At 50.7% G+C, this 22,252-nt stretch overlaps 1 protein-coding gene across 7 annotated transcripts in view; it reads right to left on the bottom strand.

The window, feature by feature from the left end:
- The window catches only part of DTX2 (deltex E3 ubiquitin ligase 2), a 62,189-nt gene that overhangs the window by 25,962 nt on the left and 13,975 nt on the right, over window positions 1-22,252 (bottom strand). For all 7 annotated transcript variants that reach the window (XM_075904960.1, XM_075904958.1, XM_075904959.1 and 4 more), the window contains 2 exons: window positions 20,919-21,513; window positions 4,217-4,275 (listed from right to left, as the gene is read on the bottom strand). In XM_075904960.1, the coding sequence (XP_075761075.1) occupies window positions 4,217-4,275; window positions 20,919-21,513 (654 nt within the window). The remainder of the gene's footprint in view (window positions 1-4,216; window positions 4,276-20,918; window positions 21,514-22,252) is intronic.

The following is a 22,252-nucleotide window of genomic DNA, read 5'->3' as shown; positions in this document are numbered from 1 at the left end:
CAGGGACTCGCTGAGGAAGAGGCCAGTCACTTGGTGCACCACTGCTTGAGCTTGCTCACATCTGAATAATTTGCATAACCCAGCAGTTGTTTTCCTCCTTATGCTTCTAACCAAACACAGGAAATCTCAGCACTTAATCAACTTTGTGATGTGCTGGCTTTGTTACTGCAACTTTGGCTTATTGTACTTGATTCCACTTCAGCGCCCGGAAATTGCTGGCCTGCCCCCGCTGCAATCAGAGATGTGGCTGCAGACATACCCAGGTGCTTTAACTTACCTCGCACCGCTAAAAATAGCAGGCAAGCTGCGGCCACACAGGCTGTATTAGCTCACCCAGCACAGCGGGACCCCGATCAATACCCCACATAGGGAACTGCGCCCCTCGCTCTCGTCCAAGCCCACTCTACGGCAGAGTCCGGGCTCTTTCTAGCTGTCTGGGTAGATTAAAGCTAATCGAGACCTACCCAAGCAGCCCTCCGATTGCAACGCAGACCTACCCAGTGACACCCTTTATACTGTCTCATCACTGGGACTCTTGGCACCAATCTGACAAGAGGAGGGAACCAATTACTTTTGTATCCATGAATGACAAGTATTTATAGGTGTGTCCTCAGCACCTTAGAACCAGGGGGCATATGACAAGGCTCAAAACGGATCATCCTGTAACTGTTTGTGGGGATGAAACATAGGAAATTGCACAGGAGTCATGGGATTTAAGCTACATTTTCCTTAGGGTTGGCTAGTGAGTGGCAATAGCTCTTTAAGGAGCACAGAACTGCCCAGAAAGGATTTCTTTGCCCGTTTTCCACTGTGGGAGAGCCACAAATGAAGACTGAGGGTTTTTTTATAGGGTTTGTACGGTCAGAGCTACTCAACTAGCCATGCACGACTGGGGCTTGTCTACACACAGTGCTGGAAAGCTTAGTGAAGACGCTATCTATGCCAATGGGAGTACTTCTCCCATTAACGCAGGTATTTCATCTCTCTGAAAAGCAGCAGCTATGTCAACCGGAGAAGCCCGCCCGTCACCACAGCTCTGTCTACTCCAGGAGTTCCGTGGCTGTGGATTTGCTGCACCTCTGAGCAACGTCGCTGTAGCAGCATCAAGTCTTTGGTGTAAACCCAGCCCCGGTGTCAGAACCAAGCTCTCTGCTGACATAGCTCCGCCGGAGCTGCTCTGGCAGACAATTTGGCTGCGCTTATTGGCCCTGTTGTCTGAGTTTAGAAGTTGACCTGCAGTACAGTGCAGATCTCAGCATGCTGTGTGTGCACACAAGTGTGTTGTAAGCCAGGATAGCCTTACTAGGGTAAAGTCACAGTGATCAAGGTTCTAATGCCTCCCAGTCAAAGCCATTCTTACTATTCTGTGCTGTGCAAGGAAGGACGATGAGGGAGCCCAGACCTAAACTGGGTCTGGCAAGTACAGCAGGTGCTGCATGTGCAAGCAAGTTACGGCCTGTCATTTTGTCCGGCCACCAGTTTTTGTTCAAATGTACTTTAGAGTCAAGACTTAATGGGGTCCAGAACTAGGCTTAGTTTTGCGCCTGCTCTTTTCCAGTCCTGAAGGGCATGAAGCCAGAGAGGAAAAGGTATCAAAAGCAGCACCAGCTGTGAGCCTCTTTCTGCTGGTACAGACCAGCTCTGCGCTGCCTCTGAGGCTCAAAGAGCCCTGTGGATCCCCAGTGACCTGCACAGCCCTTTCGGCTGACTCGCAGGACAGAATGGTTTGAGAACTGTGCAGTGGCACGCCAAATCTGGCCAAGGAGGGGACCTTTGCCTTAAGTCATATGAAGCATGAAAAGTTGGGGAATCAAAATCTACAGAGGCTTTTCAGATAAAATGGATCAAGTTTCTAAAGAGAAGTTCCGAAGACACAATAGTCAAATCAGAGGGAAGGAGAGGTCACCCATTCAAGGCTGCGTCAATTAAACAAAGTTTTCTTGTCCCAAAGCTCCCGTCTCTGCTGTTCTTCATGGATGTTCCTAGGCATTTCCTCTCCTTACACAGACTAGTTAAATTCCCCACACCCTTCCTCTGTAACATCTTTTGACAGTCACATTCCAATACAGATTTTCTGCTGAAAAAGAAACCTTGTGTACTGTTGTAGCGTCCTCAGACCTTGCTCTACACTTAACAAAAGGCAACATGGTGCTTCCATTACAGATTACCCGCCCTCAGCTACAATTAAAGGCTGGTCCAGTAAAGATTCACATCTAAACAAGGAGAGTGTTTGCCTTTTAGAAGCTAGCTTTTTCCCATTGATCATGCTGTTGTCTGAGCATCTCTTGATTCCTATAGCGCAGCGTCTATCATGTCAGCTGCTATTCATGTGATTTCACATACCTTGGCCTTATTTTTAAACTATCGAGATTCAAAAAGCGTTTAACAACTCTCTCTCCTGCACCCCCTGCCTCCACCAAGAGGAGAGGAATTGATGGCCAAAGTGACTTTTTAAACAAAAGCTGGGGGTAAAAGCCTGACATTATTGACTGGTTACCTCCTGCGGGGGGGGGGGGGGGGGGGGGGGCGGTCTTCTGTTTTAGAGCATGACATCATCTGAACGATCTGATCAAGTCCAATTGCCTCTTCCAAACCGAAAATGGATGGCCCGCATACACAACTTACCAGCAGCCATTTCTTGATAAAGCTCCGATTCTGCAATTCCCTTCAGCATGGGCTGTTGGATCTGAACCTGTATGACTAACCCAGGTTTTTCCTTTAAACACTCTTCTTCACAATAGTGCCTACAGAATGGGTCCATTTGACACATACAGCAAGGAGCCAAATTCAGAGCACATATAAAAGGTGAAACGTTACTTACACCAGGTCTGAGTTTGGCCCAACCTCTCAGATCTAGAGCAGGTCTGAGAATTTTTAGCAGAGGGATGGGATTGGCTGAACATTAGAAGAGTTCCAAGAGATACTACAACTAACTGGACAGCACCAAAAGCGCACAAGGTGCTTTCTAGACGTACAACACAACTACAAACCTGGCCCCAGACACATGGGGGTGTGGAGTATTTGCCTCAGCGTGCAATAAGATGGGAGCAGAAGAGGTGCTGCTGTGTACTAAAAATGTCCTGCCATCTAAGGGGGAGTCATTGGACAGCCGCTTGCTGCAGTTGGGTGTGGCACTGTAGTGCACTATTAAGGGCAGGGACTACATATGCATGCAGAAGAGCGTCCCATTTCAGAAGAGGCTACCAAAATAGAATCCCATTTGCTCTGCACTAGTTCCGCACAGTCAACCTGTGGAACTCATTGCCACAGGACGTGGTGAAGGCTAGGAAGACATTAACAGGGTTCCAAAAATGAGGTAGATAGATTCATGTAGGTTAGGTCCATCAATGGCTATTAGCCAGGACGGGTAGGAATGTTGTCCCTAGCCTCTGTTTGTAAATGGGTGACAGGAGAGGGATCATGTGATGTGTTCCCTCCCTCTGGGGCATCTGGTATTGGCCACTGATGGCAGACGGGATGGGCCGTTGTTCTGACCCAATATGGCCGCTCCTATGTTAGTTGAATGAAGAGTGGCACATGTTCCACCCTCGGGGCGGTGGGCTAGCAGTGCTTGTATTGCTAACCGTGTGAGGGCTCATGAGTGAGACACTGCCCTGCGGGACGGTAGGGTGCAATTCTACTCTGAAAAGCAACCATGTAACAATGGACTCCTCTGTCCCTAACAGATCTGCCTCCAGGGTGGATTCAGAGTCAGAACTGCAGATTTCAACAACAAATGTAGGCTCCTCCTCCCACTCCTTCGCCTTAACTGCAGGGGTTAAGTTGGATTCTACTGCAGCTCAAGTTTCATCTACAGACTTGCTAACCGAGTGCCAGTTGCATGACTCCAACCACTAGGCTCCAGTGCCTGGCTGTACAGCAGAGCTCCTTCCCCCCCCCCCCCCCCCCTCAGCCTTTGCTCCTAGGTAACAAGTCAACAAACAGTAAAGTTGTAGAAAACAAGGGAGGGACCTCCCTCCTATTACCAAAGCAATACAAAGCCAAGTAAGCACTTACAGCTGTGGGGTAGAGAGAAGCCAACCAGCCGCTGGTATGTGCACTTTCTGTACCTTTTCAAGCATACTAGTTTTATCCTCTATCCTGCCCAGGCCCTGTCTACAGGGCAGGACAGTCCAAATACTTACCAGAAGCGAAGTGAGGAAGGAAAGGAAAAAAAACCTAGGGAGAAAACAAGTAATTGGGGAGGAATCATTACCTGCCAAGGCTTGGTTCACTTTGCTGGGCTTGGACATCTCGACTGGCAGATTTGGGATACTGGGGAGAAAAAAAACCCACAAAATATTTAACATCACTACATGGATAGCAGACAAGATGGAGGCAATTCAGTGACACATGGCGCTTGGTATGCTGCCCAATGGCTGCTGAGAATACAGTGCGTGTGTTAGTTACATTTCCCCATTGTACCTAGCAAAGTCAATCCCAGCAGAATTGGGTCTCTGGTATGTACCAAGGTACAGCTGGAGATACCTCAAAGGCAGAAAGGGATCAGGCGACGTGCAGCACTTGTTAATGCTAGTGAAAATAAGGACACCTCGCTTTCGGCAGTAGATCTCAAAGCACTTTACAATGAAGGTGAATGCTGCTTCACAGCTGGGGCAAATGAAGCCTGGGGAGATGACATAGTAGCAGAGTCTGGTGTGAAATCCAGACCAAGTGCACTATCCACGACTCCGCACTGGAATGGGAAAGCGATGGGAGGTCCATGAGACCGAAAGGAGTTAGGTGTCCAACTGCCTTTGAGCCAATGGGATTCAGGTGTCTGACAAGCCCACTGGGAAATCCTTTAGGAATGGGGGGGAGGCATGAAGAGGGGAGGTTCCAGTGACATGCAAGAGCATGGAGTTTCAAAGTGAGTTCTGCAGACAAGGACTAGGAAGGAGAGCGAGGCAGCAGATGGAAAATGCACAAATGCAAGTGGTCACAGCCGCAGCAAGAGGATTTGGGCTATGCGGAGTGGGGAAAGGAGACCAAAGGAGAGCAAGCCAGGGTGTGAATCTACAGCGTGATCGCTGGCCACACAGTCATGTCCCACGTGGATTCCACTCTCGCACTGTAGATTCACACCCTGCCTTGCCACATGATAGCGTCCCATGTGGAAAAAGCCCATATCAATGGAAAGGGAACATCCAACTCTGATGTTTCAGGCACTGGGGCTGAGAGACCACGTCAGTCTGAGATGGAATAACAGCCAAGTAGGACGGTGGCCAGGCCCTGCATCACTGAGAAACGCAGCTAATCCCGATTCATGCAATGTCAGACGGTAATACTCATGTCTGACAGTAATACCGGGCCTGTCACCTCCAAAGGACCCCGCAGGGCACCAAACCACAGACATGCAAGACTACTGAGATAAGGATGTTAAATGGTGATTGTCCAGCTCATCGTGTAGTCGATGCAATTTGTACCGATTACACGATGAGTCGATAAAGGGGCCCTCCGCAGAGCCGCAGCGGGAGTTGGGACTGAGCAGTCCCGACTCGTGCCAGTTCTGGACCTCTGAGGCTCTGCATCTCTCCCAGTGAGAGCCGCTGGGCTCCTACTACATTTAAAATGCAGAGGCGCCGCGTCCTGGACCAGCATAAGCTGGGACTGCGTGGTTAGGCCCATCAATGGCTATTCGCCAGAATGGGCAGGAATGCCGCGGTTTGTCTGGAAGCGGGAGACGGGGGAGGGATCATGTGAGGATTACCTGTCGTGTTCCCTCCCTCTGGGCATCCAGCACTGGCCACTGTCGGCAGACAGGACACCGGGCTAGATGGACATTTGGTCTGACCCAGTCTGGCCGCTCTTATATTCTTAAGGCTGCGGACAAGGCTGACAGGGCTGCTGTGAATGGGGAGGGAGGGGGTGTCCAGCTGCCAGAGCAGCCTCTGCCTGTGGCGAGCCTCGGCCTGCTGTGAGCAGAGGCTGCTTTGTAGGCAGCCTCCCCTAACCTTCCTTCCGCTGCCTCTAATAGAGGCGGGGGAAGGGGGACAGATGGCACTACGGAGACAGTGCTGGGAGGGAACTGGCTTTTAAGCCGGCTCCCCCCAGCACTGGTTCCTGTCCCCTCTCCCACTTGCTGCCTCTCATACAGACACAGCAAGTCAGGCGGTGGGAGGGGAAGCACATCGTCGAGAACTCCTTTCGACCACCTGAGAAGCATAAACTTAGGGGGTAGTCGAATAGCGGACAACTCGCTTACAGCCCTACCCTGACATGCAGCCATCTCTCGGGTGGAAGAAAGCAACAGGCATGCACACAGCATAATGGAAGAGGGCATATCTTGCACAAGATACTAGAGCGAAAGCAGGGGCAACACCACTTTGACCAGAGGGCCAGGCATGGGTCAGATTATTAAAGCAGCTTAAAGGCTCGGGGAGGGACAGATCCCCTCTCTCCTCTCCCCCGCACACACCAGGAGAAGGTTCTGTGCCAGAAGAAATCCAATCCATCACCAGGAAACATCAGATTCAAAATATTGCACAAAGCAGGTTTTCTATGAAATAACTTTCAGAAGCCACGGCCCTGCTCCCTCCCCCACCATTTCTGCTCCTGCCTTACCTACCTTGAGATGCCCTCTAGCTCACACTGGAGTTATGGGCTCAATACAGGAATCCTTTGCCCTGAGTTACACTGGTGGTTCGATGAAAGGATTTGAAGGGCTGCTTCTGGCCCTAGAAATCTCTGAATCATGGTGGTTTCCCAGCCGTCTAGTTCTCGTTTCCCCCCCACAAGCTAAGCTGTCCAGAATTTCTCAATCTTTTCAAGTGACACCAGTTTACCTCTCTAAAGACATGAGCCAAAGCCCACTAAAGTCCCTGGAAAGACCCCCAGTGACTGCAAAGAGCTATGGATTAGATACTAAAATCCAGTGGACATTTCTCTTTGGATTTGGCCTCCTCCCAGCAGTCTCTCCCGGATACATTTCCCCTCCTTTTTCCTTTCCTCGCTGTGCTAATCCCTCCACCACCCTCCTTGGTTTGCTCCCAGAAGAGCTACAGTGAGGAGGCTGCTCCAAATGCAAGTGATGAACTTTTTGGAGGCTCAATGAGCAACCACACACTGGAGAATCGCTCTACCAATGCCAATGAACCCTGAACCAAAACCACCTGCTTCCTCTCACCACGCAGGACACAGGACAGAGTGACGTCCCCTCTGGAAGTCGTCTCTCAAGTTCTAAGCTGCCTAAAATCCTCACCCTCTGGGTCCGTGATCCCAGCATGCGACTGCTGGAAATCCCCCCAACCTCACTACTCTGTACGGAGCTTTGTCCTGCGGGGCTGCACGCCTGTTGTCACTATGCACCCAGCAGTGGCGAGCAGGGCTCATCCCCATGCCGAGTAGAGATGCAAGCAATCGCGCCATTACTTTGTTTGTGGATGGCGGAAAGTATTGAAGGATGCACCCGAGCCGCAGGAAAGTGGACAGATGAGCGAGGCTCTTACAACATACGTCTTCAGCGACAGACAAGTTGGGCACAGCTCTCCTCTCCGACTGCAAAGACACCGAGATGCTCCAGAGAGGTCCCTACAGAAGAGCGTGCGCCACACAGGCGCCTCGCCTGTAATTCTTCTCGCCCGCAACATCAGCCGTGGTAGCGACGTCGGACGTTAGAGTGTCGCAAACGGCTCAGGTGTTTTACCATTTTCAACTCATAGCGCTGGTGGGGAAAGCGAGTCTCGTTTTCGCCAGCTAAGGAGAGATCAAGTAATGCAGATACCAGGCATCCGCTAAGTACCTGTACTCCCCCATGGCCAACGTTCCCTCTCATTTTTCCCATCCGTGGGCGGAATAAATGTTATGTGCACCACGGAATATGCAGAAGTGCACCACCTATAGAAACACATGCTACTGGCTGTGAGAAGTTGTGGGCACTCTGCCAATCAGCTGGGCGGCACCTGAATCTCTCCTGGGTGGCCGCCCAAGCGCTCTGCTTACAGGGAACACTGCTCATGGCTGTAGTATCTGAACTGGCGAAACATCACCAGCCCCGGCAAGGCAGAAGCAAAATCCTTTAACTGGAACAAATACATTGAGGTTGCCTGTCACTGCCACCTTACATACCAGGGCTGGAGCATTGGGCAAAGCTGTGCTGAAAACATGCGCTGGACGCCCACAAGAACAAGCTGGGAGCGTAGGCAAACCACGCTGTGAGCCAAGAGGCGTGGCCGTTTACCATACTGCTGAACCACTGCAGAACAGAGACCCTCGTAAAACTGCGAACGGCCTTGGAGTTTCACAGCAGGGAAAACACATCTCCTATGCTAGAATGAGCCTCCCTGATACTGATGGCCATCCTACGGGCTCCTGTGACAGCGCCAGTGTCTGCTCTTCAAACCGTGTGCCTGAGGCATTGTGTCTCATTGTTCTGCCCATGGGCAACGCTTCAGCCGCACGTTCAGGCAAATCACATGAGCCACGGCATGTGGCCACCACCCGTGGGGTATGATCCTCTCAAAGGTCCAGCCTGCCACGGAGATGCCGCCATCTTCCAATCTGCCAAAGGCACATTCAGCAACCACGCGGCATTGGCTTAGCCTGCTGTAGAACCGCTCCTTACTGCGGTCCATGCACTTTTCCACCCCAGCCCACATTTATGTCTGTGAAACCCCCATGGCGATCCACACATGCCTGAAGCACCATGGAGAAGTACCCCTTCCGACTGACACCCTGTGTGGCAAGGTGGGGTGGTGCTACAACGGGACGGCGTGTGCCAGCACTGGCCCCGCCGCAGTTCGGAAAGCCCATGTCAGCAGAGCCAGCCACTGTCTCATCCACACTTCCCAATCATAGCCCCATGCAGTAAAATGCGACGTGCTGCCATTCATGCTGCCGCCAAGCTGGGCTTCCCCCCTGCAGACGGACCACATCCAAACCTTCATCCTCTGCTGGTAAGTGCACCAATAGCTCTTCTGAAATGCGTGGTGTTCTAAGCACGTTGCACACAGAATGGGAGCAAGGTCTGGGATCAAGGATTTCTCCCAGCAGATGCTGGAGTTCACAGCAAGGACTGCCACTCAAGAGCCAGGAAAGTTAAGCCGGAAGCCCAGGGAAGGCTGGGAAGCAAAGAAATGGCTGATGGGAGGTTTTCCCTGTTCCCAAAATGCCTAGTGCTGTTACATGTTCCCACAGTGCTTAGGACTGTGGGATGCTTGGCTCTCTCTGCCACGGAAGCTAACAATGGGGACAGGATATGTGGGCAGAGGGTGGCAGTGTAAACATCATTTGGGAACTTTCTTTTTGGTGACTTCTGAATGTCGCTAGCACCTTCGCTGCCAAATCTTTCCAGTGTAGACATGGCCTGAGCTAAAGCTGCCGGAGTGAATAAGGAAACAACAGTAGGCCTTTTGAAAACGACATTTCAACTTTCCTCCATTGGTTTCAGGGTTGCCTGGGCTCTCCACAGCACTCTGTATTGATCTATTAGGATGCAAATGGCCAGGCCTGACCTGGTTTTTATCTTAGACTGAGCAGGCAAGGACAAACACACTTCCTGCTTCAGACAGGCCAAAACTCGCAGAGGCCTGTGTTATCATAGACGGGACAGAAATCTAACACGGCTCTCACTAAAGAGACATTTGCTTTGGGACACCCAGTCACGTGGGTGTGTCAGTGCTCTCGCTGGGAAGGGTGTGCCCCAGCCTGGGTAGAATGGGCTCAAGCTACTGCCCTAAAATAGCCACATGATGCTGCAGTGCTTCCCCCTTCCCCAAGTCAAAGCCTGCCCAGCCCCCTGGCTCTGAGCTCGGGTGGCCAGTCCCGGACACGACCTGTGCTGCAAAACCAGGCTGCTGTTGTTGGCATGCTGGCTCGAAGGACTCACGCCTCCACGCTGAGGTGAGCACACACCTAGGGAGTGTTGGCAGTTAATCAAAAACAACAGCAGGAGTACTCTCACCTGCTCAAGCACAGCCGAACGGTTAGGTATGTAACACACAATGGACATTCTGGACTCCCACCTCCCAGCATTAGCATTGCGCTAGTTAGGAAACAAGAGAAAGTGTTTTTTCACTCTCTCTCAGCTGAGATCAGGACTCCCTTGTGCTACACAAACACAGGGGAGTCCCCACCCTGAAGAGCATCCAGAGAGATGAAGAGTAGGAGGGAAGGAGGACAAACAACGAGAGAACCTTACAGAGCAAGACTAGAACCCAGCCCTATGCACTAGGTCATGCTGCTTCTCGCACAGCACTTCTCCCATCCTGACAAATGCTGAACAGCTCCATCCATAATCTGTGACTACTGCAAGTGTCAAACTTCTGTACATTTAACACACACACACCCCCGCTTTGGATATTTAAGCACCTAGAAACTAACTATGAAGGGGCTCGAGCTATCCTGGGTTTAATTTCAATGAAGTCAATGGAGCTACGCCAAGGATTATGCTAGGCCATTTAATATGACATTGTTAAACATCTTTCTGCAGCAGTGTTAGATCTTCCTTTATTATGTGAAGGACCCTTTGGAGCAAACCTCAGTGATTTATTCCAGCGCGATGCAGAGAGCACTACTGCGCTGCGGTTTCCAGCACTTTGAAATCCACACTTCCCCACTCATGGTGTTATCTTCAGAAAGCAGCTAAAGATCACAACTGGCCCATTGCACCAGCAATTGTAAGGTGGTGCGGACGGTGCTCTAGTTTCTGCTACACTCCCAGCTAGGAGGGGTAAAGGGCACACAGTTCTTACAGAGATGGTTCAGCTGCAGATTTCAAAGTCCTTTGTAAAACAAGGTCAGCTTCACCATCATGTTACAGATGGGGAAATAAGGCACAGTGAGGTGAAATCTCTTCCAAGGGCAACCCAGCAAGGTAGCAGCAGGGCCAAGAAGAGAACCGTGTCCCGATTTCTAGTCCAGTGCCCAAACCATTGGGCCTCGCTGTTTCCTGTTCCTTGCTGTAATTAGCTAGGCCCACCAATGACTCAAGGGAATGCAGGAATTTGACCTGCCTTTTAAAGTTTGTTGAACCCCATAAGCTCAGGACAAAATGTAAAATTAATCCAATTCACTGCTCAATGCCAATTGTTTCCACTGCAGCTTTCGTGCAGACCACATGGTAATTTCTTGCCAGTGTAGAGAGAAACACGTGTTATAGGTGTTTCACAGACATGTTATAGGTGTTTCACAAGCAGCGGACACACGGTTATAGCTCTGCCCGTGCCTTAATATAGTGACAGGCAAAACTAAATTGAGCTCTGGCCCCTTTAGTTCTGAGTGAGGATCCACACAGAAGTTTGATGGGATTTAACCAACCACTTTAAATTCACCCCTTTTCCTGAGTTTACCTCCCTCCCCCCCACACACACACACTGGATAAATAAGTCTTTAGGCAAATGGTAAAGCACTGGAAATATCCAGAGGTGTGAGGAGCGCAAACCTAGATTCCTTGGGGGATTGTTTGGAGACCCAAAATCTCTTCTCTACACTCCTCAGCATTACAAAGCCCAGGCCCAGAAATGCCAGCAGAACAGTCCGGCCCGAGCGTGGACACAACAGGCCTGGGTGCGTCACAAGGGATGTAGCAGCAGACTTCATGTGTTGCAATCACACACAAACGCTCAGCTCCTGCCAGGTGTTTGTGTGAGATAATTAGTCCCTTAATGTTCACTGACACAGCCACAAATGTGAACATTTCCTTGTAATGGCCCAATGACAAAAGAGGAGATGCAGATGGACTGTGAGGGAAGAAAACGAGAAACATTTTGCAGAAACAAACCTTCGCTGAGGAGGGAAAAGCGTGTGTGTAAGGGGGGGAAATCTAGTGTATAAAGTAACCCAGGAGCAGCACAGCTAGAAATAAAATGAACCACATTGTTAGAGTCACAATGTTAGAGTCAGCTGCTCAGGTTTCCACTAATACCCGCGCATTAGAATGTTTTCTGCTGGAAAATGGAATTTCGCAACCCTGAGAAAAGAACCCTAGACAGAAATAATTACACCAAGCTTCTGACTCAAGTCCATATCATGGAAAGAAAGGGAAAAGCCACCCAGGGCTGTCTGTGTGGGGAGAAATGATCCCTTTCCCAGCTGCCTGAGGCCCGAATCACGCCCTGCTCCCCCTCCCCTTTGAATCCGGGTATGCAGAGTGGGAAGGGGAGAGAGAATACAAGAAATCCCTTGACCGAGTTGTGAGTTCTATTGCCTCAATATCCGGAGTTAGGAGGATGCCATAAAGGCAGCCAGAAACCTCCCCTGACAAATACGGGCACTGCCCATCCTTTCCTGAACCAGTGTTTGAGCTAGCTCCTGAAATGCTACACCCCAACCACCATCAGTGCAAGGGGATGTCTCTGGATCCTGCCCCTCCTCCCCCCTCCGATCTATTTGCCAGCATCAGAGGAACAGCCTCTCAGTGAGATCTACAGAAATTCACTTGCAGTGAACAGGAAACCCAAATGGCAAGGGTATGACAAGGCTAGCATTAGACATTGCTCCTAACCCCCCTTCCTCCCAACCCCGCCTCGCCCCACAGCCCAGGTAGAAGCCTCCCCAGCCAGCTTACTGGGTAAAGGAAGCCAACAAAACTCTCACCCTCCAAACCAAGCTCCAGCCCCACAGAAAGTTTGGCTGCCGCGCTCTCCTCCCAGCAGTGGCAAATGGCTCTCACCTGCTCCAGGCATTGCAGTGAGAAACCGAGAGGCTCAAACCACAAAGGCAGGTTTCACAGATGGCACATGGGGCCTCTGTTGTCCCACAGGTGTGGCTGGTCTTTCCCACCCCCTGTGGCGTTCCATTGTTCCGGCAGACACCTGATCAAGTAGCCCCTCCCCAGCTTCTAAAAGGCTTAATGGGCCATGGATTACAGCGAATGCAGTGGGCACCAGCCTGTCTGCAAGACAAATCAGCAAGTTGGATCATTTCAGGGATGGGCACCCCCCTGCCAAGCTTCCCCCAACTCCACCTTCAATAGCCCAACAGCACACAGCCCTGCAGGGAGGGGGAGCCAAGTCCAAACCCTAACTGCCCGCTTGGTCCCTAAAGCTTAGTTCATGGGCGAGAGAAGGCAATGGCTCTAGGCTCTCTGCTGCTCAGTGTAGATTAAGAATCAGTAGCTGGCGCCAGTAACAAAGCGTATTAGTTAGGAGGGAGCCGGTCCAAGCTTCCCGCAATGCTCTTGAGGTGGGAGAACAAGGAGACGGTAGAGCAGTCGGGTTCTGTTTTAAGCCAGTGTTTCCAGACGGGGCCAGCTGGCAGCGTTAGTATGGGAACCAGTAGCTCATGAGACACATGAGAGGGGCTGTGTTCTCCCCAAGGAATGCCAGGCCTCTGTCTGCGCAAATCCACAGGGGTAGCAGACATGAAGAACTTAAAAAACAACAAATGGTCTGGTAGCACTTTATAGACTAACCATTTGTTGTTTTTTTCTGTAACAGACTAACTCAGCTACCCCTGAAGCTCCAAAACATGGAGATGGTATCATGAGCTTTCGTGGGCACAGCCCACTTCTTCAGATGACCGGAGTGTTGAGTTTTGGATGTGCAGACCCAAAATAAATAGGGGAGAAGGAATGGGGGGAGGGGCGGGGAAAGGAGGGAGGAAAAAGGAGCAGAGAATATGAAAATATCAAAGGAAAAGCTTCTTGTTTCCCACCCCCTTCCATTTTTTTCCCTCTCTTCTCCCCTATTTGTTTTGAGTCTGCACATCCTAAACTCAAAACTCTGGTCATCTGAAGAAGTGGGCTGTGTCCACAAAAGCTCAGGTTTTGTTAGTCTATAAAGTGCTACCAGACCATTTGTTGTTTTTTAAAGTTTATCCTATAGGGTATGTCTACACTACCCCGCTAGTTCGAACTAGCAGGGTAATGTAGGCATACCGCACTTGCAAATGAAGCCCGGGATTTGAATTTCCCGGGCTTCATTTGCATAAGCGGGGAGCCGCCATTTTTAAAACCCCGCTGGTTCGAACCCCGTGCAGCGTGGCTACACGGGTGTACCGGTAGTTCCATGAGGTGTACCGGTAGTTCGGAATAGGAATCCTAGTTCAAACTACCTAGTTCGAGCCCTGTGTAGCCGCGCTGCATGGGGTTCGAACCAGCGGGGTTTTAAAAATGGCAGCTCCCCGCTTATGCAAATGAAGCCCGGGAAATTCAAATCCCGGGCTTCATTTGCAAGTGCGGTATGCCTACATTACCCCGCTAGTTCGAACTAGCGGGGTAGTGTAGACATACCCATACAGACTAACTCAGCTACCCCCTGAAGCGGATGAAAAGGATGATCCGGAATCTGTTCCTCTGTCCTCGATTTCACTTCAGCCCTTATTCTGCAAAGAATTCATGCCTCCCGACTGCTAGGCCCTAATGGGGTCGTAGGGAAGGTCTATATTCAGGTGACTTCTGCAGGATCTGATCATTTCTGCAGCCTCCTTCCACACGGACCACTACGTGCTTTGCCATCTATAAATGCCACTGAAATGCAACTACTGAAATGCAACCACCTCTGGGAAGGAAAACCAGCAGCCAGTTAAAGCAATAGCATAGAGTAAGGGTGGGGAACCTTGAGCCCAGGGACTGGATGGGGCCCCTGGCTTGCCTGGATCTGGCCCCCGAGGCTCAGGGCTCCCGCCCTAGCACTGCGGCGCTTATGCTGGTGCTCCAGTCCCCTTCCAGGTTCTCACTTGTGCGATCCCCGGCTGGGTTTCCTATGGGTCAGTGGCCCCTGACCCCAGAAAGGTTCCCCACTGCTGGCCTAGAGCACTGTGCAGTAGCTTGGAAAGAAAAGAGGAATTTTGGACAGAAAGAATTTTCCTCTTGTGCAAAAGGCTTGAGGAATTTAATGTTCAAAAAGGGTTTCGTTTGTAATGATCTCATCTGAAAGAGAAACACAACACTGGAATATGAGAAATGAAAGTAAATGGTTCTTTTAAAACCAGGGCACTCACGCTCAAAATAACCTGAACTTTCAAATTCCCCTTACTTCCAACCTCTTGTATTAACAATACGAAACACTGTAATTGTCCAAGATGATCCAGTGTAAATACAAACATGGAAGTTGAATAGTCTATAGGTCTTTTAAACTAGCACACCCAAGTTCACTTCAGATTTTCACACACACATACCATATTCCAATGTCTGAAGTTATTACAGCAAAACATATTGCTCTGCAGATGTATACACTTATAAATACACGGTCCACTCAGGCAAACGCTCCCATCACAAAGATTTTCCATGTGGCCACTCGCGTGAGTAACACTTTATAGGTCAGGCCGCTGCCCACAGATAAGTCCTGTGTCCTGCCCACAGAAAGATTTGCAAACACTGTTTAAAATCATAACAGGGAATTGTTGTCATTGGAAATCAGACAAAAACAAACAAACAATCACAAAATCATTTCCATTGGTCCTAGATTTGGTAATTTCGCTTTGAACACACAAATCTGATAGTCAACAATATTTAGTGCTTTTCATTTACAAATCTCAAAGTATTTTACAGAGGAAGATCAATTTTAACCCCCACTGGAAAATGGGGAAATGAAGGCACAGTTTGGTGCAGTGACTTCCCACAGCCACACACACTCCGTGGCAGAGCTAGGGAAAGACTCAAAGCCTCTCGACTCCGGACCCAGGCCCAAAGGAGTTTGGTGTATTTTGCTGGGAGTATAAGTTGGGGAGAGAGGAAAGAAGGCTCCCAAAGAGCTCTGAGGCATTGCTTGTGTCCTGGCACTGTGATGGCCTGGTCTGAAACTGACCAATCAGGCCAAGCAGGTTTCTTTTGCTTCGTTTAGCAGAAGGCAAGCAGTACAGAGAGTTGGAGGTCAAAGATAACAAATTCTCTCTTAACTAAGGTAGTCCTTGCAGCAAAACCATGGCCTTTTTAATAGCCAAGTCTTCCATTTCTTCCATGGAAGACTTGGCTATTAAAAAGGCCATGGTTTTGCTGCAAGGACTAACCTCTAGATAAAGAACAACTTGCAGGAGGCCAGCCTAGCTCAGAGCTTCTGGACGATACCCCAAATAGCTGAACAGATAAGCAGCAGATTAACTTCTGAAACAGTTTTCAGAAGTCACTACCTGCTCTTATTTTGAGATCTCTATTCAGCCAGCCTCTCCCCTGCTGGGGGAGCACCCACCGTGCCATACTATTTCCCAGCATGAGGCCTGGCCAACTGATGAAGAGAAGGACTAAGAAAATGCAGCTCTATAGAAAGCAGAGAAATGAGAACAATTCCAAGACCAAACCAGCTGGGAAATGAGTCTGCGAATGCTTTCCAACCAGACAGGAATCCTCTCACGCCTATTCTGGACACCACAAGGCTGCTGAGATAGAGGTGCAATTAACACTCCTGGAAGAAGCTGCTGAGACTTGAAAGAAACATTTAGGGTATGTCTACACTTGCCCCCTAGCTCGAACTAGGGAGGCAAATGAAGCATACCGAAGTTGCAAATCGAGCGTGGGATTTAAATATCCCGCGCTTGATTAGCATAATCGTGGCCGGTCGCCCGATTTAACTTGCCACGTGTAGACAATGCAATGAGGAGTAACAGTTAATTCGAGGGAAGGGTTTTAAATCGGACTACCGTGTCTACACGCGGCAAGTTAAATCGGGCGACCAGCATTTTAAAATGGTGACTGGCCGCGATTATGCTAATCAAGCACGGGATATTTAAATCCTGCGCTTGATTTGCAACTTCGGTATGCTTCATTTGCCTCCCTAGTTGGAACTAGGGGGCAAGTGTAGACATACCCTTAGTGATCAACAGGACTCTGCCGTGTGAAGCAGTGACCACTTATACTGGAGTTTTCATTTCAATTCAATTTGATCATGTATCCAGGAATAGCCTTGTGGAATTAGGGACTCATTCTCACATTCAACCCTTCCTTATTTGTTCTGTAGTTTGAAAGAGGAAGGGAGGGGTTATTTGTTGGTGGACGGGATATCGGAGTATCATACAGGATGAAGAGGGCACACAAGCTACATGCAGGAACAAGAGCAGTCAGGAGACCTAAGAGTACACCTATACTGCAAAACATCACTCCCAGCCAGTGAGTTTCAGGGTTTATCTATGCTGAAAAAAAAACCCACACCCCAAATGCTACACACAACTAGTCGTACAGTCTTGGAGCCAGGGTCCATGAAGCAGAGCTCATGGAACTCAAGGTAGCACTGTAGATATTCAGGCATTTACTGGCACCGGGCTCTGAGACCCACCTTGCTCACGGGGTTTTAGAGCCCAGGCTGTAACATCTCAGCTGCTATTTTTAGCCCAACCAACAACATGGACTCCATGCTCCCAAAGCTTTTTTCTTAAGCATAGCCAAGCATGTATCTCTGACCTTGTGGATGACTTGCTGTGTGACCCTGGGCAAGTCAGCCTCTATGCCTTGCTTTCCCCCTTTGTAAAACGGAATGAATATCTACCTCGGGGGAAGGAGGGGTTAATAGATTTAGGCTTGGTCTACACTGGAAAGGTTTGGCAACGGAAATGCCGCTGGCATGCAAAAGTCCTCAAAACTGAAAACTCGCCAAGCCTGTTTTTCTGCCACCCAGTGTTGGCATATTGTGGCCACATGGTCAGCGGCCGTGTAGACAGAAAGAGCAAAGCCACAGGGGTAGGCAATCCCACAGTGTCTGCTGTCACCTTTCGTCGCTAAGCACTGTGGGAACGCACGACCTAGCACTAGGCATTTTGGGAACATGAAAAATGGCCTGTCAGCCACCTCTTTGCTTCCCAGCCCTCCCTGGGCTGCCGGCTTAACTTTCGTGCTACTTGAGTGGCAGTCCTTGCTGTGAACTCTAGCATCTGCTGGGAGAAATCCTGGATCCCAGACCTTGCTCCCATGCTGTGTGCAACATGATTAGGACACCATGCATTGCAGCAGAGCTATCTGTGCACTTACTAGCAGAGAGGGAGGTTTGGATGTAGCCGACAAGGTGAGTGACAGGGACAGCAGCAAAGGGGGCCGGGCACCCTGCTCCAGGCCAAAGACCGGCTCCGGCACTACCTCAGTCCCGGTAGCTGGGCCTCTTCCAGCAACTGGCTTGGCTGGAGAGCGGGCTCTGCTTCCGGGTGGGGCTCAGGGGCAACCTGATGGAGGCGCTGGCAGTGCAGCATGCAGAAGGGCTGCGTGTTGGAGCGGAGTGAAAGGAGTCCTGGCGGCCAGGCAGCATGCTGGCCACCTCCCCTCTCCTCTCCCCCAAGCTGCTGCCCACAGTGATGCAGCCTAGGAGTTGGCAGGGGTCTGGTGCCCAGAGCAGGGTCCTCCCGCACTCACTGGCAGGGAGGAAGCAGAGTGACGCGGCTCCGTTCCCTGGTTGTGTCGCTTCCTGCCACTGAGTGCGGGGGGAAGAGGGGCAGCAGTGGGCAGTCCCTGCTGCAGACACCAGGCCCCCCCGCTGGTCCCCTGGGCAGCCCAGAGGCTCTGGCCCCTTGCCCCTTCCAGCCATGGCGACTGGGGAGACACGTGGCCCCTTGGATCCTCCTGGCAGCACCAGAGGCTCTGTCAGCTTTCCATAGTGAGGAGTGTCAAAGCAGCATTGTGGGATACTGGCAGAGACCAGGTTAGTCGCCAAGCAGCACTGTCTACGCAGGCTCTCAGTCTGCAATACAGCGGGGGAGAGGGGAGAGAAAGGCCTCTCCTGGGGTGGAAGTCTCTTGTGACCAACACTCGGCCTTTTTCCTGACAGAAGCTGCATTGCCGTGTGGACGCACTGACTGTTTTGTTGTCGGTACGCAGTTTTTGGCAACACTTGGAAGTGTAGACAAAGCCTCAGGCTGACACGTCCCCTCCTGGAGAGGGAGCAAAAATGGGACGTGGCACAAAACTTCCATATTCCACTGAAGTGGGGGTGAGAAAGTTTAACTAGTTAACTGGCTACCCGGTAAGCATTAGCCTCGCCGGCATGCTTACCTGGTAACTGGTTAACTGGAGGGCTGGGCCCAGTGGGAGCTTGTGGTGCTGCAGGCCTGGGGCAGCCAGAGCAGCCCCCTTCCCCACCCATGGCAGACCAGGCTGGAGAAAGCCCCTCCTCTTCTCTTACCAAATAAATGGGAGAGAGCTCTCAGCTGCACCACCTTCCTGGGAAGGGGCATGAACTCGGCCAGCTGAGCCACTCCAAGAAACGTGGCACCAGAACACGGAAGCGGGAGGCTCTTTCAAGCAGAACGATAGAACGCGGGGTAAGAATTGCACCCAGTTCCACCACAGCCATCGTCTTCCCCGCCCCAGCTGAGCTGCAACACTTCTTGAAACACTTGGAACCAAACAGGTCCCCCGCTCCGGTCCTTTTGCTCTTTGCCTGGACTGGGACACACGGCTAGAGCACACTTCCACCACAACACCAACCAACGCAGACAAGAGCGCGATGGTTGGAGCACGACCCAGCTTCTACAACAGGTAGGACTGTAGCCAAGCAGAATCAAGGGAGGCCAAAGCCCTTGATAGGACATGAGATTTCCTGTTCTGAAGCTGCCTCTAGACCCCCACCAGAAAGTGAGCTCAGTGGAAAGGGAGGAAAACCAGAAGGCCCAAGCAGCTAGCCTTCATGAGGCAGGCCTCTGACTGTTTGAAAAAAGAAAACAATGTTTTGCTCCGTTTCCAGCCCTGGGATGTCAGACAGCCACTGCTCATGGCAACAGAGCACATGGAGAACAAACTGCTTCTCTGGTTATCCAGCCATAGCTCAGCATTTATCCTTACAAAGCCTTGAGGCTCCGTCAAATATAGCAGGTCAAATTCGTCAGCAGCTTCACTCCACTGACTTCAGACACAGCAGAGATGAATCTGGCTCAGTGCCTTCAAGGGTGAGCAGCACAAGAAAAAACACTGGCTTTGTGCTTTATTTGACTTTGGTTTTAATGTTTTGTGCTGATTAAAAAGTGCAGGAAGGTCTTCTGATTAAAAAATAAGGAAGGAAACTCTCCCAGTTGTTATCAGTATTAAAACTATCAGGGAGGGACTTTCCTGGAGGACTCAGACATGTGCTCTGAGCACTCTCTGCCCTTTGCTGATAGCTGTAAAAGAGTTACTGTCAGACTCTTGTCCTATCAGAGGTAGCCGTGTTGGCCTGAATCTGCAAAAAAAAATTTATGCTCCAATAAACCTGTTAGTCTTTAAGGTGCCACAGGACTTCTCATTCTTTTACAGCTCTTTGTTTGGTTTGTTCCTGTGTTAACACCTCTAACTCACTATTAACTACCTGAATACAACACTGTCTCCTCCATTAAACCACTCCCTTCCTGGAATCTGTCAAGTAAGAGCCCTCCCAAGTTCTCCCGACCCATAGGGTATGTCTAAGATCGCAGGTGCCGCTGTCAATCTTCCAGGGTTCGAATCAGCGGGTCTAGTGAAGACCGCTAATTTGAACAGAGAGGGGCGTTCCGGTTGATCCTGCTTCCACGAGGAGTAAGGGAAGTCGAAGGGAGAGTGTTCTCCCTTCGACTTCCTTCAGCGTGGACAGCACCAAACGCAGAGTTAACGTACTTTGACTTCAGCTATGCAATTAACGTAGCTGAAGTTGCGTATCTTAATTCGACCTTATCCCAGCGTGTAGACGTACCCAGAGATTTTTAGAGAAGACCTGGCCTGGATTTCTAATGTGAAATAACAAGCTGGGAAGGGGAATGCAACAGCTACCTTCCAGGCCTCCATTATCCATTACTAAGCAGACAGACAACACAAACTCCATGGTTTTCTTTCCTTTAGCACAGCGGTTCTCAAAACTTTTTGGGCTCCGGAGCCCTTTACATGCGTAAAAATTTATGCGGAGCCCCAGCGGTCCACTGATTGTATGTGTTGTACCTATCGATGTTTCCAGTTTGTCAACCTCGCGGAGCCCTTGGAGCGCAGTTTGAGAAACACTGCTTAGCATATCTAACCACTGTTACGTGGGACTGGAGTCAAATGCCTGAACATTCTAGCAGGTTAGACTACGCTCTCCCAAAGGCCCTTGCTATGTCCCAAACGGAATGGGTTTCTGTACCTGACTCCATTGGACGCCGACAGTCCGGGGCTGGGGCCTCCCACTCCTACAGACTGAGGCAGCGCCCAGGCATTCTGTGCATTGAGTCTTGGCGTCGACCTGGCTCCAGACAAGGTGGGTTTGTTGTAGGGCACAAAGCCGAGACCAGACGAGCTCAGCGCGGCTGTCCGACTGGAAACCTGCGGCACAGCGGATGAACTGGGGAGGTTTATCATGGAGTGCCGATAGCGGGTGGTGATGGGGCCAGTTGCGCTATTCAATAAGCACTGTTGACAAGAACAAGCCACTGCCGTGTGAAGGGGCCCCGTGGCTGTAGTCACTGGATAGGGGGTATCCATGCGCCTCTGAATCCCTCGCCGGAACCTGGAGGTCTTGTTGGTCTGGACCAGAGACACAAAATCAATGTCGTAGTTGTAGCCTAAGGAGCTCAGGTCTGCATGCTGAATGCCGTGCGTGAAAGCTTGCTCCAGGAACACACAGACCTTCATCTCATACGGAGACCACCCTCCTTCATCATTCTGCCACTCCCACACGATGCCCTGCCCCGCCGCAGAGTCTTGAGCAAAGAGGTGCCTGCGGACGGCTCGCATGGTTCCTGGTTCAAGAGAAACAGACAGTGGACGTCAGTAAAAACCATACAAAACAACAGAGTCGTTATGGGGAAAGGGCACCCGAGGGCGAGAGGTCTGAAAGTGCTTATGGGAGTCAAGCATCCAGCTCTCTTTGACTCCTCATGGGAATTCGGCAGCCACTTCCTTAGGACACTGCAGGAAATCACACAAGACAGGGCCAGTGGAACTTTTCTTAAGCGACTAAGCAACCACCCAGACCTTGTGGCTTCACAGATGTGGGCCTTTCAGAGGTCGAGCAATCCTGCGAAAGGTTTGGAAATGACCCCTTCGCCAGGCCCTGCACTAAGGATGTTAAAATGCGATTGACTAGTCGATGGAATTTCAAAGGAGGAAGATGGAACTTCCCATACAGGCCGGAGCCAGAGGGAAGTCCCACTGCATGCGGGTGCCTGCTTTGAAATGCACAAGAGTCCCCAGCGGGACTCCTGCATGCCGCTAGGCGCCTAGGGTCAGCTGAGGACTCTCCTTGGGGTTCTGGGTAGTGCAGTGTGGAGCTCGGAATCAGCTGGAGAGACCCCAGCTGGTCCCGGGCTCCACTGTCCCTTTGAAATGCACAGAGGCGGCATTTCAAAGCGGCAGCACCGCACAGCTGTGCTGCCTCTCTCTCATACACAAAAGCTTATTGGATAGTCGACTAGTCGTTAACATCCCCGCCCTGCATCCACATCCACACATACGCAGCAGACGGCAAGTCTGAGGGCA

The sequence above is a fragment of the Pelodiscus sinensis genome, chromosome 21 (assembly GCF_049634645.1).
Source record: "Pelodiscus sinensis isolate JC-2024 chromosome 21, ASM4963464v1, whole genome shotgun sequence".
Lineage (NCBI taxonomy): Eukaryota > Metazoa > Chordata > Testudines > Trionychidae > Pelodiscus > Pelodiscus sinensis.
Note: the sequence above shows the minus strand (reverse complement) of the source record. Positions and strands in the feature narration are given on the sequence as shown.